The 27,507-nt window shown below is 48.7% G+C and overlaps 1 protein-coding gene across 3 annotated transcripts in view; it reads right to left on the bottom strand.

Annotated features, from left to right (window-relative positions):
- The window catches only part of PRMT8 (protein arginine methyltransferase 8), a 98,905-nt gene that overhangs the window by 33,878 nt on the left and 37,520 nt on the right, over window positions 1-27,507 (bottom strand). For 2 of the 3 annotated variants that reach the window (XM_036908372.2, XM_036908362.2), the window contains exons 2-4: window positions 19,043-19,228; window positions 4,475-4,630; window positions 1,256-1,319 (exon numbers count right to left, since the gene is read on the bottom strand). In XM_036908372.2, the coding sequence (XP_036764267.1) occupies window positions 1,256-1,319; window positions 4,475-4,630; window positions 19,043-19,228 (406 nt within the window). The remainder of the gene's footprint in view (window positions 1-1,255; window positions 1,320-4,474; window positions 4,631-19,042; window positions 19,229-27,507) is intronic. The other variant, XM_036908377.2, reaches the window with a different exon arrangement.

The raw sequence follows: 27,507 nt of genomic DNA, 5'->3' as shown, positions 1-27,507 counted from the left end.
CACCATAAGTGCAAAACCACACAGCGGGAGACCGGAGCCCCACTGTGTGTCTGTGTCACTCACTCCAAGTGCTGCCAGCTCCCCAAGGATCCTCACTGGCCTCAACTGTTTGCTTTCCTCTGCCCCTGAAAGACCATCCATTCCCTCTCCTGCCCTTCATCCCTGCCAGTGACTGTCTCATCCTTTGTTGAGAAAATGGAAGCAGCAAGCCGGAGGCCTTCCACCAGCAGCCCACCTCCATCTGGACCTGCATGCTCCACTGCCTGTCAGTTCCTGGGGTTAAACAGTCCCTACTCCAGACGAAGGCCAGCCCCCCCCCCTCCACTGCCTGCTGGACCCCTTGCTTCTCACCTTCTCAGGGGCATTGCTCCTGGACCTACTTTTCCGGCATCTCTAATTTTTCTGTCTCCACTGGACAATGGAATCATATACATGCACTTTCCTATCTCCTATCTCTAAAAAAGCAACTCCTTTCCTCGGCCCCACATCCTCCTGCAGCTGCAGTTCCATTTTCTGTGCCCCATCACAGTGAGAAGACTGATTCAGAGCCTCCTTCACGGTCTCTCCTGAACCTGCCCCAGCTGGACCTTGGTCCCCACCCTGACATTGAGTCTTTTCTTGTTGATAACACAATAGCCTCCATGTGGCCAAAGTCAAGGGCCACTCCTCGGTTCTTACATTACACGATCCCTTAGCATTCCCCAGCATGGGCCCCGCTGGGATGTTGGAACACAGGGGAAGAAAGGGGAGGCAGGAAAGGCACCGCTCTTTCTATTCAGAATCCAGCCTGAAGAAGGTCCTGCCCCCAAGGGCAACCTTATTGCCGAGGCTCCCCCAACCCCCAGGGCCTTTGGGCAGTAGGGGACCATGTCTCCCCACAGGCAGCGCCCAGGGTCTGCTGGGGTGCCAATGGCTGGCTGCCAGGGAAAGGCAGGGTGAGGGTTGTGGCAAAGGAAGAGGGGGAGAAGGAACAGCTGCCCTTTTGCGAACGTCAGCAGGAAGCCTCCAGCTGCACCAAGCGGGGGGACGGCAGCTAATAGCCACAGACCGAGCTCCCCTCCCCAGAAGCTGAGCTCGTGGTAGACATGGCACAGATGGGAACCTCAGACCCCTGTGGGCAGCTAGCTGGGCTCCGCCTGCAGCAGTCGCTGTGCTGTGCCCCTCCCTCTCCTGCCGGTCTATGCCACCCAAACAAGAAAGCACAAGTCCCTTCACCTCCTCCCTCCCTGGGAAAACACACGGAGGTCCTTCTTACTGTTGTCCAAGTGGTTGGCCTTAATGATCTTCTCTGAGTAGTCGGAGATACTGGAGCATTCAATCTAAAGAGGACACACGACAAAGGAATAGGGCTCAGACAAATCACAGCACGTCTGACACCAAAACCCAACAGACCGGGAAGTGGGGACCTCCATGGGCAGCGACTCGCCCTCAGCCATGCAGCTTGTTTGTGGCAGATTAATAACTACTTGCAGGCCAGTGGCTCTTCCACTACATGGGGCTGCCTTTGCCTCAAAGCCGACACCAGCCACTGTCAGCAACAGAGGGTGGCCTAGTCCCTGAGCCCCAGGCTCAGGAGGAGCTGGCAGGCCTCCCTCCCCTGGCCAGAGAAGGGTGGGTGGCACAGCCATCCTGCCAGGAGAGCATGCGGGAAGGCAGAGCTGCTGTGAGTCTCCCTGGACATTGTCCTCGCCAGGGCCCCCAGCCCTCCCTGGTTAAAATGGGCACATTCCAGGATAGCGACTGTCTGGAAAATGCAGGTCCGGTCTCGGGGCCAGTCCCAAGAGCCCTTCTCACCCCCACACCACACACAGGTTAATGCTCAGTCCCTCCTTGGTCTCCACCTTTCAAATAATTGATTCCCTTTAATATGCACGTCTTTCCAGGCTCCCAAAATGTCCTAAGCAAAGGGCCAAGGTATTTGAGAAATGTAGTTCACCATCAGCAGAGAGCAGGACCTTGTGGGGGTGGCAGGGGATCAAGCCCCCGCTGGGGGCCTGCAGGCCCAGGGTGGGCAGGGCTGGAGAGGTGGGGCAGAGGGCAGGAGCAGGGGTGCAGAAACAGAGGGGCAGCTGCCAAGAGCCCTTCTCACCTTTGATGCTGGCTCCTCGCAGAGGCTGCCCATGCTAAGGCCCTGGGGCATCACTCACCTTGACACTCCAGCAGCCCCAGAGTGTCCCAGGGCCTTGGGGACAGTGCCCAAGGACCCTGAGGGGCACTAACAGCCCCACTGAGGCCTTGGGGTGGCTGAGGTCACTTACAGGGCCGGGAAGGGGTCACTGCGTTAGAGGCAGCGGCCTGGCCAGGGCGCAAGCCCTGTCCTTGTCCTGTGGCCCTGCCTCCCACTGCCCGTGGGACTGTCTCCTACCAGGCCTTTCTCCTCTTTGCCATGTGACTGTGGGTCTGCAGGAGGCTCCTGAGCTCAGCGGTGCAGAGCAGGGCATCTGAGCCGGGTTCACACCCAGCCTGTGCCACTGGACAACTGTTCCTCAGGTTCCTCAGGTTCCCGCTAAGTCAAGCCACAGGCCCTGTCCGTGGTGCCGCAGAGAGCTGGGAACCCCCCCCCCCCCCCCCGCCCAAGCCAGGGAGGAGCTGTTCCCACTCTCCCCATCCCCCTCCCCCTCCCGCCTGCCCCCGTCCCTACCCCTGCACTCCCCTCCTCGCCCCGCCCTTCCTTCCACTCTTGTGTCTTCTTTCCTCTGGCTTGTCTCTTAGTCTGTTTGTCTTTCTGTCTTGCTCTCCATTTCCCTCTTCACATCTGTCTCTTTCTTTATCCTTATTTCACTGTCTTCATTTTCTGTCTTTGTCAACTGTTTCTCCCTCTCCCTCCATCTCCCTCCCTCCCTGTCCCCCTCTCTCCTGCTAGCCCATCTCCTGCACCTGGGGAAGAGCGGTGGGTGGAGGGGGTGCCTGGCACAGGAGAGCCTGAGAAATGAGCCATCGGGAAAGCAGCCCAGCTGGATGCAGTGAGCTGTTCATGACCGAGCTGTTGCAGCAAAGGCCGGAGGCGCACAGACTGGTCCAGGTCCCCGAAACGGGAAGGCACTGAGTGGAAGCCTCCTGACAGCACCTTAGCTGGAGCCCCAGGGACTTGGAGGCCAGTGATGGGCAGCCTTGGTTTCACCTGCTGCCCAGGCCCCCAGCTCAGACCCCAGCACTGGAGAGAAGGCGGGATCGCCTGGCCCAAGTCCAGCCCTGAGGCTCTGGGTCCCCAGGGGAGGTGGAGTCTGTCCCTTGGCCTGATGCCTCCATCCTGGGGAGGAGGGCCTTGTGGAGGAAGGCTGGAAGGTGGGGACACGCACTACCATGGTGACATCAGGGCTTGACCTGGGCATCCAGATTGGCCCCATACCCGCAACACGTGCCTCAGCTGAGACATCGTGGCTTCTCCAGGCAAGGCTACACCAGAGGTGACTTGAGGACAGTCCAGTTCTCCAGAAGACCCTTATAGCCAAGGCCAAGTGCCTCCCAAGTCAGGGGAGCAGGACGCTGTCCCTCTGGGAACCGAGAGGCTGGCCACTGAGGCTGGGTGGCTAAGGGCATTTGGAGAGCACCTGTCAACCTGGGAGCGTCGGGTGCCACGCTAAGGTGACCCAGCGCCTCACGGAGAATGAAGCCCCTACCCGCGGCTCACAGCCCATGGGCCCCACACACAGCTGTTTCCCACACGGGCTGGAAGTTTGTAGCGTGGCCCCTTCAATCAAGATCAAGTCCCATTTTCCAGCCCTGGACCCACAGCATTTTTTCAAACATCAGCCAGAAGCTCAGAGATCTTTGTCCCAGTTCTTCCCAGCTCCAGGCCCCCCCAGCCCCTCTGTCATCAGGCCACGGGCAGCTGCATTGCGGGAGCTGCAGGGAGGCCGGGAGGCTTCCCAGAGGCTTGGCCTCTACCTATAGCTGGAGAGGCTGCAGTAGCCAGAGCAGTGGAATCTAAAGCTACCGACTTGCCCTTATTCATCTTATTATCTCCTAGGGCCTCATCCCAGCAACTCTAATAAACACTGGGCATTTGCCATGTGCCAGGCCCTGTTCTGAGCACTTCACACATGCATCACACTCATTTGCCCCTTGCAGCCAGCCCATGGGCAAGGCACTGTGATCCACCCGTTTCATAGGTGGGGGGTCCAAGGTGTGGGGCAGTGGCTTGCCCAGGGGCACACGCCCCGTGAGAGGCGGAGCAGAGACTCGAACCAGAGCTTACATGTGAGACCAACACTGTGCTGCCTCTCAAGCACTCTAAGGTACTGGTGACATGGGCATGGCTTCCCAAAAGTCAAAAATCCTCCCCTGTGTCAGCAGTCACCAGGGCGAGGAGCCAGGAGCCCGGGACTTGCCCCACCTCCTGAGACTCACACTTGGTTTTCTCCACTCCTTGAGGGTGTGGCCCAGGATTGCACCGGGGTTGGTCCTTTTAGGAAGAGCTGGTGAAGGCCGAGGGCTGGGGCCAGCTCTGTGGAGGGCAGGGGTGTGTGCTCACCCCAAACACCTTCTTGGCCCCTGCTTTGGCAGCAAACATGGAAAGGATCCCGGTACCGCTTCCAACATCCAGCACCACTTTGTCCTTGAACACATGCTTGTTGTGGTACATGGAGTTCCGGTAAGTGAGCGTCCGCACCTCATCCTTCAGCATTTCCTGTATGGGAGAAAGAGAAAGGCAATGTTAGTGTATGCAAGGCCCTGGGGAATACCCCAAGGGTACGGGCCCCAGGACTGTTTCACCAAATTCTTCAGGGATCTCAACAATGTCATTCAGCAGAACCACAGAATAGTATTACAGGACAGCTGGGCCAGGGGTTCCCTGCACCATTACAAACAGCTACAGCCTCAAAACTCTGCCTGAGGAAGATAGCTTGGTATTCTCAGGGGAGAAACTCATGTCCAGACCTGGGAGAGCTCCAATTTACCTAAGAGCAACAGGAAAGATCAATGCACTGCAGCTTGAGACTTAAATTACACCTGCAACAGGATTTTCTGCCATGGTGAGAGAATTGTTGCTGAACAAGTTATCGAGGAGTTTCATGTTTTTATTTGGGCAGGGGGAGGGCATGTGTATTTCTTTCGTTTGCTTGTTTTGAAGAATAGATGGTGTGTTCCTTTATCCACCATTATTTAAGTGCTTTGTGGTGAGAGAGAAAGTAGATTATCTGTTACAACTGTCTCCAGCCTAAGGAGAACACGATTAATGTGTGTATGGTGATGAGGCAGGGGTCTTTGACCATTCCAGGTATCAGCAAACACTTCTAACTCATCACCAATAGCACCAGGATTTTTTTTAAGGACAATTTTAAAGCATAACTTGCATACAATAAAAAGCACAGGTTTTAAATGTAGGGTTCAGCATAAGAGTTTTGACAAATGTACACCTGTGTAACCACTACCATGACTGAAACAGAGAACATTTCCATCACTTCAGAAAATTGTAATGCCCTTTGCAGTCCATCTCTTCACCCCTACCCAGACAACCAGTCATTCACCTTCATCACCAAAACTTCCTTCTGCCTTCATATAAATAGAATGTCCAGTAGTTACTTCATATAGAATTAATATAAATTGAATCATACTGATTGTACACTCCAGTGTCTGGTTTCTTTTGCTCATCTTATGGTTTTTGAGATTTCTTCATTTTGCTGCATGTATCTAAGGTTGGTTCCTTTTTTCTTATCCTTGACATTGACTAGTATTCCACTGTGAGAACATACAATATATTTATCTGTTCACTTGTTGATGGAGATTTGTATTGTTTTCAATAAAGCTACTAGGAACAGTCTTGCATAAATATATATATTTTTTACTTTGGTATCATTAATCTACAATTACATGAAGAACATTATGTTTACTAGGCTCCCCCCTTCACCAAGTCCCCCCCACATACCCCTTCACAGTCACTGTCCATCAGCGTAGTAAGATGCTGTAAAATTACTACTTGTCTTCTCTGTGTTGCGCAGCCCTCCCCGTGCCCCCCACGCACTATACATGCTAATCGTAATGCCCCCTTTCTTTTTCCCCACCCTTATCCCTCCCTTCCCACCCATTCTCCCCAGTCCCTTTCCCTTTAGTAACTGTTAGTCCATTCTTGGGTTCTGTGATTCTGCTGCTGTTTTGTTCCTTCAGTTTTCCTTTGTTCTTATACTCCACGTATGAGTAAAATCATTTGGTACTTGTCTTTCTCCGCCTGGCTTATTTCACTGAGCATAATACCCTCTAGCTCCATCCATGTTGTTGCAAATGGTAGGATCTGTTTTTTTCTTATGGCTGAGTAATATTCCATTGTGTATATGTACCACATCTTCTTTATCCATTCATCTACTGATGGACATTTAGGTTGCTTCCATATCTTGGCTATTGTAAATAGTGCAGCGATAAACATAGGGGTGCATCTGTCTTTTTCAAACTGGAGTGCTGCATTCTTAGGGTAAATTCCTAGAAGTGGAATTCCTGGGTCAAATGGTATTTCTATTTTGAGCATTCTGAGGAACCTCCATACTGCTTTCCACAATGGTTGAACTAATTTACAATCCCACCAGCAGTGTAGGAGGGTTCCCCTTTCTCCACAACCTCGCCAACATTTGTTGTTGTTTGTCTTTTGGATGGTAGCCATCCTTACTGGTGTGAGGTGATATCTCATTGTGGTTTTAATTTGCATTTCTCTGATGATTAGCGATGTGGATCATCTTTTCACGTGCCTGTTGGCCATCTGGATTTCTTCTTTAGAGAACTGTCTATTCAGCTCCTCTGCCCATTTTTAATTGGATTACTTGCTTTTTGTTTGTTGAGGTGTGTGAGCTCTTTATACATTTTGGATGTCAATCCTTTATCGGATCTGTCATTTATGAATATATTCTCCCAAACTGTAGGTTACCTTTTTGTTCTATTGATGGTGTCCTTTGCGGTACAGAAGCTTTTCAGCTTGATATAGTCCCACTTGTTCATTTTTGCCTTTGTTTCCCTTGCCCGGGGAGATATGTTCATGAAGAAGTCACTCATGTTTATGTCCAAGAGATTTTTGCCTAAGTTTTTTCTAAGAGTTTTATGGTTTCATGACTTACATTCAGGTCATTGATCCATTTCGAATTTACTTTTGTGTACGGGGTTAGACAGTGATCCAGTTTCATGCTCTTACATGTAGCTGTCCAGTTTTGCCAGCACCATCTGTTGAAGAGACTGTCATTTCCCCATTGTATGTCCATGGCTCCTTTATAGTATATTAATTGACCATATGTGTCTGGGTTAATGTCTGGAGTCTCTATTCTGTTCCACTGGTCTGTGGCTCTGTTCTTGTGCCAGTACTAAATTGTCTTGATTACTGTGGCTTTGTAGTACAGCTTGAAGTTGGGGAGCTAGATCCCCCCCACTTTATTCTTCCTTCTCAGGATTGCTTTGGCTATTCGGGGTCTTTGGCCGTTCCATATGAATTTTTGAACTATTTGTTTCAGTTCATTGAAGAATGCTGTTAGTAATTTGATAGGGATTGCATCGAATCTGTATATTGCTTTGGGCAGGATGGCCATTTTGATGATATTAATTCTTCCTAGCCAGGAGCATGGGATGAGTTGCCATTTGTTAGTGTCCTCTTTAATTTCTCTTAAGAGTGTCTTGTAGTTTTCAGGGTATAGGTCTTTCACTTCCTTGGTTAGGTTTATTCCTAGGTATTTTATTCTTTTTGATGCTATTGTGAATGGAATTGTTTTCCTGATTTCTCTTTCTATTAGTTCATTGTTAGTGTATAGGAAAGCTACAGATTTCTGTGTGTTAATTTTGTATCCTGCAACTTTGCTGTATTCTGATATCAGTTCTAGTAGTTTTGGGGTGGAGTCTTTAGGGTTTTTTATGTACAATATCATGTCATCTGCAAATAGTGACAGTTTGACTTCTTTACAAATCTGGATTCTTTGTATTTCTTTGTTTTGTCTGATTCCCGTGGCTTGGACCTCCAGTACGATGTTAAATAACAGTGGGGAGAGTGGGCATCCCTGTCTTGTTCCTGATCTCAGAGGAAAAGCTTTCAGCCTCTCGCTGTTCAGTATGATGTTAGCTGTGGGTTTATCGTATATGGCCTTTATTATGTTGAGGTACTTGCCCTCTATGCCCATTTTGTTGAGAGTTTTTATCATGAATGGATGTTGAATTTTGTCAAATGCTTTTTCAGCATCTATGGAGATGATCATGTGGTTTTTGTCCTTCTTTTTATTGATGTGGTGGATGATGTTGATGGATTTTCAAATGTTGTACCATCCTTGCATCCCTGGGATGAATCCCACTTGGTCATGGTGTATGATCCTCTTGATGTATTTTTGAATTCAGTTTGCTAATATTTTGTTGAGTATTTTTGCATCTACGTTCATCAGGGATATTGGTCTGTAGTTTTCTTTTTTGGTGGGGTCTTTGCCTGGTTTTGGTATTAGGGTGATGTTGGCTTCATAGAATGAGTGTGGGAGTATCCCCTCCTTCTCTATTTTTTGGAAAACTTTTAGCAGAATGGGTATTATATCTTCTCTGTATGTCTGATAAAATTCCAAGGTAAATCCATCTGGCCCGGGGGTTTTGTTCTTGGGTAGTTTTTTTATTACTGCTTCAATTTCGTTGCTGGTAATTGGTCCGTTTAGATTTTCTGTTTCTTTCTGGGTCAGTCTTGGAAGGTTGTATTTTTCTAGGAAGTTGTCCATTTCTCCTAGGTTTCCCAGCTTGTTAGCATATAGGTTTTCATAGTATTCTCTAATAATTCTTTGTATTTCTGTGGGGTCAGTTGTGATTTTTCCTTTCTTGTTTCTGATTCTGTTGATGTGTGTTGACTCTTTTTTTCTCTTAATAAGTCTGGCTAGAGGCTTATCTATTTTGTTTATTTTCTCGAAGAACCAGCTCTTGGTTTCATTGATTTTTTTTTATTGTTTTATTGTTCTCAATTTTATTTATTTCTTCTCTGATCTTTTTTGTGTCCCTCCGTCTGCTGACCTTAGGCCTCATTTGTTCTTCTTTTTCCAGTTTCGATAATTGTGACATTAGACTATTCATTTGGGATTGTTCTTCCTTCTTTAAATATGCCTGGATTGCTATATACTTTCCTCTTAAGACTGCTTTTGCTGCGTCCCACAGAAGTTGGGGCTTTGTGTTGTTGTTGTCATTTGTTTCCATATATTGCTGGATCTCCATTTTGATTTGGTTGTTGATCCATTGATTATTTAGGAGCATGTTGTTAAGCCTCCATGTCTTTGTGAGCCTTTTTGCTTTCTTTGTACAATTTATTTCTAGTTTTATACCTTTGTGGTCTGAAAAGTTGGTTGATAGTATTTCAATCTTTTGGAATTTACTGAGGTTCTTTTTGAGGCCTAGTATGTGGTCTATTCTGGAGAATGTTCAATGTGCACTTGAGAAGAATGTGTATCCTGTTGCTTTTGGATGTAGAATTCTATAGATGTCTATTAGGTCCATCTGTTCTAGTGTGTTGTTCAGTGCCTCTGTGTCCTTACTTATTTTCTGTCTGGTGGATCTGTCCTTTGGAGTGAGTGGTGTGTTGAAGTCTCCCAAAATGAATGCATTGCGTTCTATTTCCTCCTTTAATTCTGTTAGTATTTGTTTCACATATATTGGTGCTCCTGTATTGGGTGCATATATATTTATAATGGTTATATCCTCTTGTTGGACTGAGCCCTTTATCATTATGTAATGTCCTTCTTTATCTCTTGTTACTTTCTTTGTTTTGAAGTCTATTTTGTCTGATACTAGTATTGTAACACCTGCTTTTTTCTCTCTGTTGTTTGCATTAAATATCTTTTTCCATCCCTTGACTTTTAATCTGTGCATGTCTTTGGGTTTGAGGTGAGTCTCTTGTAAGCAGCATATAGATGGGTCTTGCTTTTTTATCCATTCTATTACTCTGTGTCTTTTGATTGGTGCATTCAGTCCATTTACATTTAGGGTGATTATTGAAAGATATGTACTTATTGCCATTGCAGGCTTTAGATTCGTAGTTACCAAAGGTTCAAGATTAGCTTGTTTACTACCTTACTGTCTAACTTAACTCGCTTATTGAGCTATTATAAACACTGTCTGATGATTATTTCTCTCCCTTCTTATTCCTCCTCCTTCATTCTTCATATTTTGGGTGTTTTGTTCTGTGCTCTTTTTAGGAGTGCTCCCATCTAGAGCAGTCCCTCAAAAATACCCTGTAGAGGTGGTTTGTGGGAGGCAAATTCCCTCAACTTTTGCTTGTCTGGGAATTGTTTAATCCCTTCTTCATATTTAAATGATAATCATGCTGCATACCATATTCTTGGTTCAAGGCCCTTCTGTTTCATTGCATTAAATATATCATGCCATTCTCTTCTGGCCTGTAAGGTTTCTGTTGAGAAGTCTGATGATAGCCCGATGGGTTTTCCTTTGTAGGTGACCTTTTATCTCTGGCTGCCTTTAATACTCTGTCCTTGTCCTTGACCTTTGCCATTTTAATTATTATGTGTCTTGGTGTTGTCCTCTTTGGATCCCGTCTCTCGGGAGTTCTGTGTGCCTTTGTAGTCTTAGCAACTATTTCCTCCCCCAGTTTGGGGAAGTTTTCAGCGATTATTTCTTCAAAGACACTTTCTATCCCTTTTTCTCTCTCTTCTTCTTCTGGTACCCCTATAATGCGGATATTGTTCCTTTTGGATTGGTCACACAGTTCTCTTAATATTGTTCCATTCCTGGAGACCCTTTTATCTCTCTCTGCATCAGCTTCTATGCGTTCCTGTTCTCTGGTTTCTATTCCATCAATGGCCTCTTGCATCTTATCCATTCTGCTTATAAATCCTTCCGGAGTTTGTTTCACTTCTGTAATCTCCCTCCGAACTTCATCCCTTAGCTCTTGCATATTTCTCTGCAGCTCTGTCGGCATGTTTATGATTTTTATTTTGAATTCTTTTTCAGGGAGACTGATTAGGTCTGTCTCTGCAGATCCTCTCTCAGGTGTTGTCCAAACTATCTTGGATTGGACTAAATTTTTTTGCCTTTTCATGGTGATAGTGGTGACTGTAGGCAGGTTGCGGATGTGTCAGCTGGGAGAAGAAAGTCCTTTCCTGCTTGCTGGATGCCTTGCCCTTCTCTGCTGTCTGTGTCAGTTACCTGCACTCCTGGAGCAGCCACTGGGTTAGTCCCCTAAGCTGCTGTAGGTGGGGTCTCCGTCAGAGCAGCGCGGAGCCCTGTGGGGAGTGGCAGGCATGCCAGGTGCGCTCCTCTGTGATAGTGGCGCCCCTGCTGGGCAGCTGTGTAGCAGCAGCAGCCTTTGGGTCTGGCCCGGGCAGCTGTGCGTTGGGCTGGGATTTCGGTTGGCTGCTGGAAGCGCGCCTGCTCCCTATGGCTCCACTGTAGGTGCGCGCGGGGCTCTCCCGCTACTGGGCCGGTGTGTCAGGGTCCGTGCCAGTTGGAGGAACAACTGGCAGGCTGCTTAGTGCCATGAGGGGCTTCAGAGCTGCGCTGCCTCCCCGGGGTTTAGGGCGCCTAAGGTTCCCCAGGATTCCCAGCTGCTGGATAAGTGTGCTGGGACGACTTAGTCCAGCTATGGGGTCCCTGTCTCTTTAAGACTTGCAGAAAGCACTCGCTTTTCTTTTGTCTCGGGGGCGCCAGTTGCGGGGACCTGCCCACAGGTTTTGCTTTTCCGTTTCTCTAATATCCAGCAACCCGTGCACCTTGTGTCTGCGCTCCGGGTGTGGATTTCTAGAGCTGGTTGTTTAGCTGTCCTGGGCTTTCACTCCCTGCCTGTTCCGACTCCTTTCTTCCCGCCAGGTTCTGGGGTGGGGGAACGTTTGGGTCCCACCTGGCTGCGGCTTGTATCTTACCCCCTTCTTGTGATGTTGAGTTCTCACAGATGTAGATATATCCTGGCTGTTGTACTGCATCCACTGGTGTCTCTTTTAGGAATAGTTTTATTTATTGTATTTTCATAAATATATATGTTTTGGGGAGGAGATTTCCTCCGAACTACTCACGCTGCCATCTTCCTGTGATCCCTTGCCTAAATATTTTTGAAGATATATATTTTCTCTTCCTTTTGGCAGATAACCTAGAAATGGATTTGCTAGATCTCAGGGGAGGTGTTTAATTTCATAAGAGTTCAAACTGCTTCACATGCCAGGAACTTATTATCAGTCTTTAATTTTAGTTAAACTAGTGGATGTGAAATAGCATCTCATTGTAGTTTTAATTGCATTTCCATTACTGTTGACTTCGATAACTTTTTCAAGTACTCACTGGCTATTGATACCTATTTTATTTTGTGATGTGTCTGTTCAAGTATTTTTTTTTTCTTGAGCTATTTGTCTTTTCCTTCTTGAATTATAGGAGTTTATATATTTTGGCAACAAACCTTTGTCAGATATACACACTGTGAACATCTTCTTCTACTCTGTGGTTTACCTTTTCATTTTCTTAGTGTCTGTTGAAGAGCAGTTTTTAGTTTTGATAGAGACTAATTTTTTCAGCTTTTTTTTTTTATTATAAGAGCTTTTTGTGTCCTGCCTAATCTTTGTCTACCCCAAGGTCACAAAGCTATTCTCCTACTTTTTCTTTCAGAAGTTTTAATTTTAGGTCTCTGATTCATGTCAGATTAATTTAGTATATGGTGTAAGTTGGAGATGCGGGTTCATTTTTTTTTCATACAAATAGATGGCTTAAGCACCATTTGCTGTATAGATTATTATCATTTCCCCTATTAAATTAACTTGCTTCTTTTGTCAAAAATCAGTTGACTGCACATGTTGGGCTCTAAGATCTCTTCCATTAATACACCATTCAATACCAACTTGATTGCTCTAGTTTTATTTTAACTTTGAAATACAGTCATGTAAGTCATCCAAATTAATTCTTCTTTTATAAGATTATTTTGGTTTTTCTAGGTCCATTGCATTTCCGTATACATTTTAGAATCTGCTTGTTGATTTATACAGAATAGCCTCCTGGGGTTGGCTGTAACTGCATTAACTTTATAGATCAGTTTGGGGAGAACTGACATCTTAGCAGTATTGAGTCTTAAATCCAAGAATACTGACACAACTCTCCATTTGTTTAGGTCTTCTTTCTCTCTGTAATATTTTATAGGTTTCAGTGTGGATGTCTTGCATGTCTTTTATTAAATTCATTCTTAACTATTTTACTTCATAGTACTACATATAATATTCTTTAAATTTCACTTTCTAATTGTCTTATGTTTGTCTACATATTGACCTTGTATTTTGCAGGCTTTCTCACTGCACTTGTTACTTCTAGTAGGATTTTTTTTTGTAGATTCTTCATTTTTCTATGTAAAAAATCTTGTCACTTATGAATGAAGAGAATTTTACATCTTTTTCCTGCAAACACCTAAATTACAGCACATATTGATTTCCCATCCTCACAGGTCTCTTTTGTTAAAGTTGAGGCATCTGTGTGGCAGGAATGGGATCCTGAAAATTGGTATGGGAACATACGGGCAAATTCTGATGAAGCTGGTGCCTCAAGCCCATAAGTTACACAAAGCCACCTCTGCCGGTAGATGCTTCTTCTACGCTTGCCTGAGGGGGTTAGTTTTCCTTTCCCTGAAGAATCGTATTGCCTCCCCTTGAGGTCATTGCTTGCAAGGTACGGCTGGTTCTCTCAGGACCTACCCCTGCCAACCTTCTTTACTACTGGCCCTGTAACAAGACTCAACTCCACGCAGGCCCCAAAGGGAGAGGTATAAAGTGAGACTCACAAGGTGTGATACACACCAAAAGAACTCATGGCTTTCCCACTGACTTAGAATGGAAACTGGGGAATATGTATGGGAATGCATATTCAGAGTGTGGGATCAGGATGGAAGGGATATAAAGTTGGATCGGGCCCTTTATTGATACGGAGCCACAAAGCAGATTCTGGAGTCACTGCTTTAGCTCCAGGGGCTTGGAACACATCTCCCAGTTGGTTTGGTTGGTTGACTGAAACATGGACCCAAAGTTAGCCTGCACTGAATGAAGTTGAAATGCCAGAACTTCCTTAGTATACCGAAGAGGGAGGCCTAGGGAGATAGGAATAGCAGCGTGCCTTTGTCACGTGACACCTGCTCACCTTCGCCAGAGAACGGCCCTCTCACCTCAGCTGTGAGGGAAGTTTGCATCCTTGAAGAGCTCTCTGGTCGCTGTTCTCTACAGGTCAGAAATCACAGTGGCAACTGCGGCCGAGGAACCGAGTTCCCTAAATGCAACGGGAATAACATCACATGGGGATTCTGAGGAGGGCGGGGCCAAACTGCAGCCCTTCATCACCAAAGATGAGGTGGGCATGGTGACTGTAAAGGACAGGGGCGTCAAAGCACAATCAGAATAGTCTGACTCACAAAGACCTATGATGCTGGCCGGTTGATCACAGCGCCTCTACAAAAGAAATAGATGGGACGCATATTAAATTCTTACTTAACCTGTTTAAGCAAAAAAATTCTAGGTCTAGTGAACAGAAGTCTGGCCTGAGTCACCAAAACGGAGAGCCACGGCCCCTTAATTGATTCCCGGGCTTGAGGCAGTTTATAGAGCCAAAAACCTTTGAATGAAGGAAAGGTCATGTCCCATGAAGAAGACCTTTTATCACATTAGCAGAAATGTATACTGTTTGTCTTTCTCCTTGTTTTCCCCAAGAGGACCTGCAGCCAGTCAGCAGTGCAACAGCACAGGAGGAATATAAAAGGGATTTTTGAAGATTATTGGACACTGGTGCTGAACAGCCTCGAATTCCATGAGACCCACCAGGAGACTAATTCCAGAAGACCCACACCCCCATTCAAGACGCCCGTTTAGCAAGCGCAGAAGAGAGCTGGGTCTTGGGGGATGAGGTGGTTATAAACATAGTCAGGTGACGATGACAAGTGTGGTGGCTTGTTTCAGATATTGTTTCATTGCTCAGGAAAATTAATACCCATTGTTTTTTTTTTTTTTTTTTACCCATTTTAGAAACGTATCCACGTAAAGTTCTTCAAATCATGGCTCCAATGCTTTTGAGCTGTCTGACTGAGAACACCATTTAGTCTTCCGTGCCTCAATCTCCCCATCTAGAAAATGGGATAACAGTACCTACTTTGAAGGGTTGCTGTGATGATTAAATAAATATAAGTAAGTGTTAATAAATATATAATTATATATATCATGTAATAGAAATATTACATGACACATAAAATATAAAAATTGTACCTTATATAAATATGAATATATAAAAGGGTTAGCTCTGGCTCTCTGTGACGGCTATGAACCTTTTCATCCATATGAAGAAATGGTTGAGGGCGAACAATAGTTGAGGAATGCAGGCAAAATAATGGCAAAGGTTTCAGAAATCTGTCAGCAGTAGCCGTGGCTAAATCCTGCCTGCCTTCCCTGATGGAACTAGATTGGCCCAGTACCTCTGCAGATGCTGCTGTTGCTAAAGGAGAGCTTCCTGAGCGCTTCCCTTAATTCATTGCCTTTTGTCACTTTTTGGTCCCTTCCCCCCTTCCTTCAGGCTACAGATCCCAGGAGTTAGGTCCAAAGGTACAAGTTCTGGCAGAAAAGAAGCTGTGACTAAGCACGGCTTCCATGGCTAGGCCTGCCAGAAGAAAAGGCCCTCTCCCCTTCCTGCACCCCCACTTTAATCATCCCTAGGAGACAACAGTCCAAAGAAGTCTCCAGACTTTCAGACAGGAACATGCCACTCTATGGAAAAGGATTCCCAGCCCCCAGCTGTGGACGGCTTTGTCTCCCAGCTTTCCTGCCTATTAAACACATGACAGCACATTGAGTAATTGCTGGGAAATGGGACCCTGAAGAATCTACTTCAAAGAACCAGCAGCAAGGTTGTCAAAAGAAGAGAACTGACTGGGAGTGAGGTCAGTGCCAGGGACTGGGGGCTGGGAGCACAGCCCCACCGGCTGGGAATCTTCGTGCAGCTGAGGCCCCCAGCCTGGTGCCCACTCTCAGAGGCTGAGAATTCAGAGGTTGGATCTGGGAGGTCATGGAGCTGGCCCCTCCCCCCTGCGCACAGGCCTCAGAAAGCACACATCTGTCACTTCTGCTCCCTTACAAGATGCCATTCTTCTTAGCTAGGCCCTGTGACAGACTGCTGCAGTCTGCACTCCCCGGCCCTCCCGGAGGCTGAGAACAGAGTCCCTCTGGATGGGGCCACAGGATGGAAGAACACAGGTGCCCACAATCACCTCCTGCTGTGCTCCCCGGCCCCCAAGAATGCCCTCCTGCACACCGGGCACTGTTTGTTTGTATCTTCAGACTAATCAAACCCAATCCATCCCGCACACGTTTCCTAAACACTCAATGATCACTATTAATCAGTAGGCTGGCGGTGCAGCAGCCTGCCCCAAGAGCCTCTTGTTAATGATGGGAGAAGACTGCCAAATGGCCAGCTCGGCTCCGGATGGTGAGATATGGGTCTGGTCCAGACTAAGGAGGCAAAGGCATCTCCGTGAGCCGTCTGGCCCGGAATGGAGATCCCTGGTGCTTGATAACAAGAAATGAGCAGGCCCTCACAAAGAGTAATGTTAAGAGTCCATCCACATGTTCCTGTACCTCCTCTCACAAGAGATGATCTTGCAGAACAAAGAGGGTGGGGGGAACCTCAGGGAAGAAGGAAGTCCAGTTAGCTACCCCCACCTTAAAGACCTGTGCATGTCCCCCAAAGCCAGAATCTAGAAATGGCCAGTAACAGCAGGAGGGACTTGAGCTAGGTAATCAGAAGTACTTCCCAATGTAAAGGGTTGCTGAAACTATTCTAGGAAACAGATCTTATGCAGGACCTGCAGACCCTTTACTCCAAGTTTATTAGTTCAGCTGCACTATGTTTATGTATGCTCATGTAAAGTATGTAAATGGAGGGAACCTGGTATGTAATTTATTGATGCCCCAATTTATGGGGGAGATCATTCCTTTCTGGATGCCAGCCATGGTGCTGACCAGGCATCACTTGAGCGATTGGATTAACAGCTGTGTCAAAAAACATCTGCAAATCAGACAAGGTGCCAAGCTCTGGGTTGGAGACTGGGCAACCAAGTTCTGAAGGAAATATAGAGCTTAATAAGAGCATGCAGAGCACATCCTAGGTGTGAGAGGCATGGCCCAGCAAGAACGTGGCCATTCAGAGGCAGGTGGCCAAGAAGTTGATGCAAGGAGGCCCCATAGGTGAGGCCCTTTCTTCCCCTGGAGCCTGAAGACTGGGGGAGGCAGACCTGAGGGGCACATCAGGATTGGCTGGTTCTAGTTGGGGGATTTATTTTGGGGAACTGCTGTCTCTTTTTGCAGGAATCTTCCCTGAAAATGGTGCTGGGAGCCACAGGCCTGTTAGAATTGTCACACGGAAGTCACATCCTTTAATTAGGGGCAGGGTCTTGAGGCGGAGAAGCCCTAGGAGTCCATTCTGCCCCCCAGAGCCTCTTACAGCCTAGGACAGGGCTCAGCACCCCGTCCCCATCCCTTACCCACCTGGGGAGCAGGCCCAGGGAAACTGCAGCTGCTCCCCAGCAGCCCTGAGATGGCATCTGAGTCACAGAGACAGTTTCAGTGGCCCAGGCCCTCCTGAGCCAGGACCCCCAGGGGAAATACAGGGCCCCACCCCCTCCCCGGTAGGCCCCAGGCGTAAGTGCTTGGGAGAGCAGTTCTCAGCGAACCAAGCCTTGAGTCCCCAGGGGGTAGACGGACAAGCCCCCAGCCTAGAAGTAACCCAGGGGTCCCTCCTCCACCCTGTCTCCACACGGCAGTACAACAGAACCAGCAGCAACAGAGTCAAAGTTTCCATAGAGAGAAACCTGTTTTAAAGGCTACATGGCATGGTAGTTAGGAAAGAAGCCCCTGGGTCCATAATGTGAAGGTTTAATTTCTAGCTCCACCATTTATTAGCTCCTGACCTTGTGCCCAAAGGAACCTACAAGGATGAATGAAAGTTGATGTGTGATTCTTAAGGTCTTATATCCTCATCGGTTAAATGGGGACAGATAATAGCACTGACCTCATAGGGTTGACCTGAGGAATACATGAGCCAATAGTGTAAAATGCTTGGAGCAACAACCAGAATGTTGTAAGCACTCAAAAACAAAAACAAAGCACTGGCTATTATCATTGAGCCTCTTACAGCCTAGGACAGGGCTCAGCACCCAGTCCCCATGGCAATGGTGACACCACTGTTTCTATACAGGGAGGTTTTACAGCAGTATCTCATGACCTGGGAAGGGGAGCTTTGACACTGATTTTGAAAATGCATTTACATAGCAAGGAAGCCTTTGTACCTTTTTCAGCATTTCTTCATACTCTAAGGGGATAATAGAAATATGTTCTTCAAAGAGTTCTTAGGAGGATTTAATGAAATAATACATATAGCATCTTAGAACAGTGCCAGGCACTGAGCAAACCCTCAGTAAATGTTAGGTGTCTACTTGGGGTGGCTTGGGAGAATGCTGGAGGTGACAAGGGGGAGGTAAGAGCAGTGTGTGCCCCCTCTACAGCCAGGAAGAGTTTTGTTTGGAAGCTCTGCTCTGTTCTACAGCTAACATAAATCTTCCCTGCCATGGTATAAGACGTGCATTTAGACACAAGAATTTCCTGACAATCAATCAGGGTGTCAGACATGAGCCAGGGCTTTCTTCCCCTGGAGGCAGTCCTTGGTCTAGGACTTAAGGGTTCATGTTCATGCCTGCCTAAAGACCTGACCTTATTATGACAAACTGGAGGCCTTTTCAGCCTTGGGACTCTAGTTTGAAAGCACCTGAGCTCTTAGAGCAAAGACCATGGACGTCTGGTCCACCTGCATCACCTGGGCTTAGGACTGGGAAGAGACACAGGTGCTAGACTGTAAAATGCTAAGCACCCCTTGCTCTCTGGCTGAGAGCCACAGACACACATCGTCAGCTACTCACCTGCTCCTGGCCTGGCCCTGACCCCCTTCCAAGGGCTCACAGGATGGAGAGAGGGTCTGGGGCCTCAGGCCTCTGGGAGAACAAACATTATGACAGCAGAGAGTTGAGCAGTTATGCTGCCTCAGAAAATAGTGATGAAACAGGAGGGCCGAGCTTGCCCCATTTGGCCACCAGCTCAGGATGGTTTACCTCATGGATCCCAAAGTGGGCGTAGGAGTCGAAGTAATAATCTCTGGAGGTCATCTCCTCTGGGTTCAGCAGCTTGGACATCTTGCCCCGTCCTGGGCAGCTGGGTTGAGTGGACACGTGATGGACACATTGCACAGGCTTGGGTGGGATGGCGGGCTGGAGGGGCTGCGGGGGGGCACTGCTCACCTGAGGGCGAGAGAACGGGGCCTCATGTCAGCAGTGGCATCCAGGTCCTGCCCTCAGAGGTCTTGTGCCTCCTTCCTTCCCCTCCCTGGGCCTGGCTCCAGTCAGCCAGAGCAGCCACTCCTAAGGGGTAGACAGTCCCTTTGAGCTTTTCGGAAGTCACTGAGGGCTGGGATTTATGCAGAGGTGACATGCTACTGAGGAGCCATGATGGTCTGGATTTAACCCAGTTCCGTCTCTTACTGGTCGGGTGACCTGGTCTATCTGGGCCTTTTTCCACGTCTGTTCAGTGGGAACATAATGCCTTCCTTCGAGGCGGTCAGCAGGCCCTCAGAAAGGCGAAGATGTACAGCATTGCACAGCATGGCAGCCAGAGGTGAGGCACCAAGCCAGCTGACAAGATGTGAATCCCAGCTCTGCCCCTTGCTAGCCATGCAACCATCTTCCCACCCCTAAAATGGGAGTCAAATGACCCCCATCTCCTAGAGTTGTACTGAGGAGAAAACAAGTTAGCCTTTGTGATGTGCTTAGCAAAGCGCCCAGCACATAGTAAGTGTTCAGCCACAGTGAGTCCCACTTAGGAAAAGCAAGCCCATGGACTTCTCTCCACCCAGCAGGTGCACTTGGCCCCCAAAATGCAGGTCTCTTAGGTTTGGGTCTCCCACCTGCTGTCTTCCCTCCTAGTTTCTGATGCACAGGTTTACTCTGACCCTGAGCAGAAGTTCACTCTCCAGTGTGAACGCCCACCCTGATGGCCACCTTCAGCCTGCACCCTACCAGTTCCTGCTCTCTGAGGGTCCCCCAGGGACAACTGCCACCCCCTCTACCCCACAGCCACTGCCCGTGCCTGACTGGCCCCTCCTTATGCACAGGCTAAGGGGAGGAGGGAGAAGGGTGACAGCTCAGAGAACTTCACCGAAAAGAACACCTATGCTTGGACGAAAGCCTCCTCCGCCTGGAGGGTAGGAAGTCCAGGTGCGTGCACAGCTGGCCAAAGGCCTCAAAGCAGTGCAGAAGTTTAAAGAATAGGGAGGCAGTGTTATCCAGTATTATCCTCTGGGGCTTGGAATCAGAGCTTCTGATCCTATTGTGGTTCTAGTAAAATTAAAAATAGATATAGGGAGGTAGATGGCGTGGTGTTAGCGTGCAGACCCGGGGCCACTTCATGGCTTTGAGACACAGCCGTGATACTTGTTGGCTGACAATGACCTTGGGAAGCCATTTGTCATCACTGTGCCTCAGGTTCCTCCTCTATAAAACAGAAATCATATTAAAATCCACCGGAGGGAGTTGTCAAGAAGTTGGAATGAGACCCTATATATAAAGAGTTTAGAACACTGCCTGCATGCAGTAAATGCTGTTATTATTACTATTATTATTATTATTCAGATTATATAAACATAAACATGTTCCCATGTTTTCTCATCTGGGAATCTGGGAACTGGATCAGCTCAGAGTTATTCTCTTTTCTAGCAACGGATATGGGAGGTCCTAGATCAGAGCAAGATCAAGAAATCCAAGTGATGCCATTCCCTGCATCATGCTGTGCGCCCAGCCCCAAGATGGCCCTGTGTCCTGGGCTGGAGGGGAGTGAGCCAGGGGAGTGTGATGGTCCCATTTTCCTGGTGGATCTAGGCTGCAGCCTCTGGGAAATGAGCGGGCTTCCCAGTTTAGCAACACCAGGTTTCAGGTCGGCAAGCTGCAGGCTGGCTGGCGGCGGCATGGGGCCTGCCTCATTAGGATGCAGCAGGTGTGCCCACCCTCAACTTGAGATGTTGGTCACAGTCTCCAGGAGGCTAAAAATAGACTGTGTCAACTGCACACTCCTGCGCTGGCTGCAGAGTCACCTCTAAAGCTGAAGAAGGCTCAGTGCATGACGCTGACCCCAATCTTGATTCTATTTAAATATATTAAGGAGAGAAAAAGCCCTAGCGGATCCAGCCAGCATGTGTGGCCAGGGTCACAGAGCCTCATGCACCCCTTAGCTGCCATCAACTCTGATGCCAAGGCCCCCTTTTCCATGGGGTCACTGAGACTCTTCCCTGTGAAGTCATCTTACAAAGTGTCTACCATGTACCACACATCACATTCATGAGGTAAAGGGGCAGGCAGCATTTGCCCCGGTTGGTCATGGGGACAAAGAGGTGACTGTGGCTCAGTCCCTGGTCTCAAAAGCTATCAGCCCAGCTCAGCCTCCTACAGAGGCAATGGCACTCTGCCCATCAGCTGGCAGGCGTGCCCTGTCCTGGAGGCTGAGAGTGGGGTGGGATAAGCAGAGGCCCTGATCCCTGGGCATTCAGCAACCTGGGGTGGTGCTTTTCATTCTATAAATGCCTCCTGAGCACCAGCAGCACCAAGCCTCTGGGTGGGTCCCATGGAAGAAACTGACGTATAGGAACAGTGACCTCAAAGGACTCTGCTCTCTAGTAGAAGTGTGAGACCTTTGAGGGCTCTGCCAGATAATGGAATAAGATTTGTTTTACAAATTGTTCTGGGTGTTCAAAGGAGAGAGAATTTGCTTCAGTGTAGAGTCAGGAAAGCCTGGGATAGCTGGCCGGGGGGTGGGCAGGGTGCTTTCTGAGTGGTTCTGGTAGGTGGAGATGGCAGGAGCAAATTCCAGGAGGAAGAGATGGCTTGCACAAACAGGTAATGGGGTGGAAACGCAGGGACCTCGTTTGGGGAGCAACTTGGCAGAGACAGCAGGAGATTCCGTTGAAAGGAAATTAAGGCTGGGCTAAGAGGCCGTCATTAAATATAAGACAAGGGGGAACTGTTGGTGGTTTGTAACCAGGAGTTCTATGCTTGAGCTCTACTTTAGAAAGACTAATGTGGTGGCAGCATACAGGAGGGGTAAGGAGGGGAAATGGAGAGTGCAGGACCGGGGACTAGAGAGGCAGGCTATGAACTGAATAGTCCAGTCAAGAAATCATGAGAACCAGAACTCCTGTTGTGTTAGAGGGGTTGCCTGCCAGAGAAATGGCAGAAATAGAATCCATAGGAACCAGCAAGTGACAGGATGTATGGGAGAAGAGGAAAGTTGGAATCAAAGATGACCTCAACATTTCAAGCTTGGGTGACGAGGGAAACGGTGGTGACATTAACAGAAACAAGCAAGTAAGCAGGAAGAGCAGGTTGGGGTTGGGGGAGAATAATGAATTTCAGTTTGGATATGCTAAGTTTGAAATGTCATTGAGTCATATAAGAAAGGATGCCTAGCAAGCAGACAATAATTCAGTTCCCATCAATTAATATCATAAACAAAATGGAAAGGCAAATGATAAACTGAGAAGCATCCTTCTAACATATATGGCAGACAAAGGTCGATACCCTTAATATAAAGAGAGTTCTTACAAACCAATAAGAAAAAGATGAATGCCCCTAATTTGGCAATGGGCAAAGGATCTTACAGTCACTTCACATGAAAATAAATACGAATGGCAAATTAGCATGCAGCAAAACTATTTAACCTCCCTAGAAATCTGGTAACTTCACATAAAAACCAAAAGAAGTTATAATTTTTAAATTCCAAATGCATTTCACTCCCTGCAAAGCTACAAACACTCCACAGTTCCAGTGGGGCTTTTTTTTGGGAAGGTAGTTTGATAAAATCCATTAAAAGTCTTAAAAAACACAAATGTTTTAATCCAGTAATTCCCTTTTATTTGAAATTTCTCTTAAGGAAAACATCATGGAGAATCATGAACGTATAGCTATAAGAATTTGATGACAGCACTCTTCCTAAAGGCAAAAGCAGGAGTCAACCTAGAGGTTCCACAAAACAAAACTGATCACATAGAGGGGCACAGCCACACGCAGAAGGCTGCGCAGCCATTAGAATGTCGTGGAAGAGCGTTTAACAGCACAGAAATATGATCTCGGTAAACCATGGGCTGGGGAGAATAAGGGGGAAAAGAGACAGTGTGGTCACATTTTTAAAGTTAAAACCTATTCATGCCCATGTGTGAGGCAGGGAGACTCAACCAGGCACCAGAATTGGCAGCAGTTATCACGGGCGAGTTGAACTAGGAATAGTTAATTCTTCCCTTTCTTGTGCTTGTTTATATTTTCTAAGACTTATGCCCTCAACACATACCATTTTTGTCAAAAACAAAAGGTAATATTGGGAAAAGGAAGGACATGAGATCCCAGGAGCCTGGAGAGAAGTTGAGGCTTGTGCTCAGGATTTGGAAACCCCCTGCGCGGAGGGGCTGAGGGGTCCGCTTGGGAGAGAGTCGCGCACTGGGAAGGAGGGAGGGGATGGGGTGCACCAGAGCAACACGCCAAAGCATCCTCCTCTGTGGGCCTCGGGCCCACCAGGGGACCAGGGAGCAAGGCTTGGGAGGACGTGTTCTCAGCCCTCGTTCTGCGACTGCCCCTGCTCTGGGGATGTGGGGCCCGAGCATCACCTCTAGTGACCAGGAAAGGGCAGCAGAACGGACAACCTCCGTCCAGCCTCACCCATCAGGAAGGACGCTGTGCTTGGAAGTTGTGTGTTACCTCTAATGCTGAAGCAGCCTCCTAAAGGAAGGAAAAGTCCCCTGTGGTCCAGCCAGCATGCCTGGTCCAGGTCACAGGGGCCTCCTGCACCCCTTAGCTGCCATTCAACATGGCTGCCAAGGCCCCCTCTTCCATGAGGGTTACTGAGATTCCTTCCCCAGCAGCCAACTTACAAAGTGTTTACCACATGCCCTGTGTCACGAGGCAAAGGGATGAATGGATTGTGGTGGGGTGGGGGCATTCACCCCAACTGGTCATGGGGACAAAGAGGTGACTGCGGCTCAGTCCCTGGTCTCAAAGGCTGTCAGCACAGCTCAGCCTCCTTCAGAAGCGATGGCACTGTGCTAATGAGCTGGCAGGCATGCTCTGTCCCAGGAGGCTGGGAGTGGGGTGGGAAACAGCAGAGGCCATGATCCCTGGGTATTCAGCAACTGGGGTGGCAGTTTTCATTCCACAAATGCCTGCTGATATCAGCTGCCACCAAGACTCTGGGAAGAAGCAGAGATGCTCATGGACATTCTAGGTCACCGTGTAGGCATAGGAACCCATATAGGAATCCAGAGTGTTTCTGGAAGCTGTTGAAGATGGTTCAACATCAGTGGAAAGTGCTTCAGAGGGCCTCTGCACACCTGGCCTCAGCTCATTTGCTGGCCCTCCCATGGCCCTGGAAAGACTTGAGAACTGCAGGGGGTGGGCCTTGGGGGACAAGGGGGGCTCATCTATAAAGTCAGAAGCCTTGACTCTCCACAGGCCGCAGTGGGCAGGCAGAGTGTCTGGGTGAAGGTCTTCAAATTCCAACCAGTCTTGTATAAATGGGCTAAGAAGTCGGCCAAGGACTGGGAACCCCACCAGGGAGGGAAGCCAGCCTGACTCCCATCTCAGCACCTCTGTCCCCCAACGGCTGTGGCCGCCACAGCCCCAGCTGGCTCCCCAGGCCCTAGTCTCTTCCCACTGGACATCGAATCCTCCAGCCCTCAGTGTGGGACTTGTGCTCATGTCCCCCAGAGTTCCAGCCCTGCCTTCGGGAACTCTCCCTGCCGTTGTCTCCAGCCTTGACTTGCTGGGACGCCTGGTGCCCTGGTGCACACAGGGAGCCCACCTGCTTTCCCCACTTCCTCCTACGGGCCCTAGGAACAGGGCGCTGCTGAGAGTCACCTTCCACTGTTAGGCTTTGTGACTTTCTCTTCTGCTCTTAGGGCCACCTGCTGACCAGGACTCTTTAGACTGTCACCTGCCTCCAGCCTGTCTTTCCCCAGGGCATCTTCAGCACAAGTTTTTCTTGCCAATAAATCATCGATGATCTTCTTAGTCCACCCCCATGCCACTGGCGTGAATGGGCCCAGACAGGCCCCATAAATGCTGAGATAAGATAAAGGGTTGTGGATGCACAGAGCTGGAGGCCAAAAGGAGATGGCTTCCAGAAGAGGCTGTGTTTGAGCTGGTCCTTGATGGGTGGCTCGGTTTCCACAGGCAGGGGTGGGGATTCAGAGAGGGTATTTTCTACCTAACCACACTTCCGCCTGAAAATAAGGATAGGTGATAGCTGGTGATGGGGATGATGACCCGTAACACTGATTGAGGACTCACTGTGCACCAGACGCTGTACTAAGCACTTCACAAATGTCATTTCATAAGACCTTCATGATAACTCCATGAGGTGCTGAAACCTACAGACAAACAAGCTGACACTCAGAAATTCAGTCCAATATCTGAGCCCCGAGCTAGCAAGTAACAGAGCCAGGATGTAAAGCAGCATCTGTTGGATGCCCAAGCCATGCTCTTGACATTGTACTGCGGGTAACTCAGTTTAGTCCCACCAAGCTTTACTGAGCTGCTGCTAGGAGCCTTGTGCTCAGAAATGGGTGGTGAAGCTGGTGCAGGCAGGAAGCCAGTCCTGGGGGAGAAAGAGGGCCAACAGGCTTTGACTGACCAGAAAACACCTCACTGAAGGTAGACACAGGGTGACAGAGTTCCAAAGGTAGAGACCGTAGGCTCCAGTTTGTGGAAGAAACCAAGGCCCACATAAGAAAGGGAATATGTGCGGGGGTCACGCAGGCAGATGGAGTCCTGGAGCCTCCAGGGGAACAGGAGAGGGGAGGGGGGAGAGGAGAGAGATGCTTTAAGGAGGGGGAGCGGAGGTAAGAGGACCTGACTGGGAGGAAAGGCAGCTGGGGCAGGGAGAAGCAGGACAGAAGCTCACCCAAGCCCAGGGGCTAGAAATGGCTCGTGCTGGCACCAGCCCAGGCTGGGAAAATGATTTTCCTGAGAACAAGAGGCTCCATTGGAGGAGCCAAATCTGCTCTGTTCTCCAAATGTCAAGAAAGCTTTTTCTAACCTCTGCCTTCCATCCTCAGCAGCAGCCTGGCTGGCTGGAGGTCCTGTGGAGGGACAGAGAGGGGACTGCGCAGAGGGAGGCAAGGGGCAATGGAGAGCATGGCAGGGGGTGATGGGGGGGTTGGTACGTGGGGGAGCCCCCAGCCCTGGTCCCACAGCTAGCTTTCCTCCCAGCAGCCTTTGCCTTCTTCCCACCCAGCCCACTAAAGGGTCCCTCTCAGATGCTCATCACACCCTCTTCCTCCCCAGGTTTACACCCAAGGCTGTGATCTAATCCATGGTCCATGCAGTTGACAATCACACGGAGTTAACTCTCCAGCACCATCCATCTGCCTGTAAGTAGGGACCCTAGTATTAACTGAAAGGACAGCATCCCAGGATGGACTGCCAGCCTGCAGCAAGGCAAGCAAGGGCCCTGTTGTGCCTCTGTGCCTTCCTATTGCCCAAGGTCACCCCACAAATATGTAGCTTTCACATCTGCCTTTGGCCAGGGATGGCCCTGGTTCTGCCCTCGTGTCTGCATCTATGTTTCCTATCACCTGGAGAGCAGATGGGATCCAGCAAAACAATGCAGGAAGTGCCACGCTGGAGTACTTAGCCTCAGCTGGGTGCCTGTCACCCTGGGTTCAGCAGCCTGTGAGTGGGGGGTATGGGGAGGAGGACATAGATGCTACTGGTCCTGGAAGGCACTGTTGTCTTCTTGTATGTGGCCTTTCCACGTGTCAACAGGCACTCTCGGTGCCTCACAAGAGTTGGATTTTTAAAGGCAGACACTCTCCAGATGCCCCTGGGGCAAGGCCAGATACCAATGCATGTCGCAGTGTCAGCTGCCATCACACACTGGGGCCTTCCTCTCTTAACAGTGTCCCTGACTACAACTCTGGCATCCTGGCAGAGCCCATCCCCACATTCTCTTCTGCTACTTTAGACTCAAGCCTTCTCCAAGGCTGTGCTCCCTGGAATCCCCTTCTCGGGTCCTGCCTCCCACCACCCTCAGTCCCCACCTTCCCCCTGGGGCATGCTGCCCAGAGGTCTGCAGCACCCTCGGCTGGGCCAGGGCTTACAGAGGGGTCTAGGGCAGTGGTTCTCAATATGGGGTCCCTGGACCACCAGCATCAGCATCAGCTGGCAACTTGCAATAAATGCAAATTCCCAGGGCCTGCCAGAAACCACTGATCAGGATGTCTGGGTTGGGACACAACAATCTGCTCCAGCAAGCCCTGCATGTGAGTCTCATGCATCACACACTTTGAGAACCACTGGTCTAGAATTCATTTTCCCACATTATATTCCACGGAATAGATACTCCTAGAAAAGGGGCCACATGGTCAGGTAAGTTTGGACAAATAAGCTAAAGAAATCTCTTTTCTTCTTCTTCTCCTGTGTTAAGATATAATTGACATAAAACATTGTGTGTAAGAAATTCAGATGGCCCACAGGCACGTGAAAAG

The sequence above is a fragment of the Manis pentadactyla genome, chromosome 14 (assembly GCF_030020395.1).
Source record: "Manis pentadactyla isolate mManPen7 chromosome 14, mManPen7.hap1, whole genome shotgun sequence".
Lineage (NCBI taxonomy): Eukaryota > Metazoa > Chordata > Mammalia > Pholidota > Manidae > Manis > Manis pentadactyla.
Note: the sequence above shows the minus strand (reverse complement) of the source record. Positions and strands in the feature narration are given on the sequence as shown.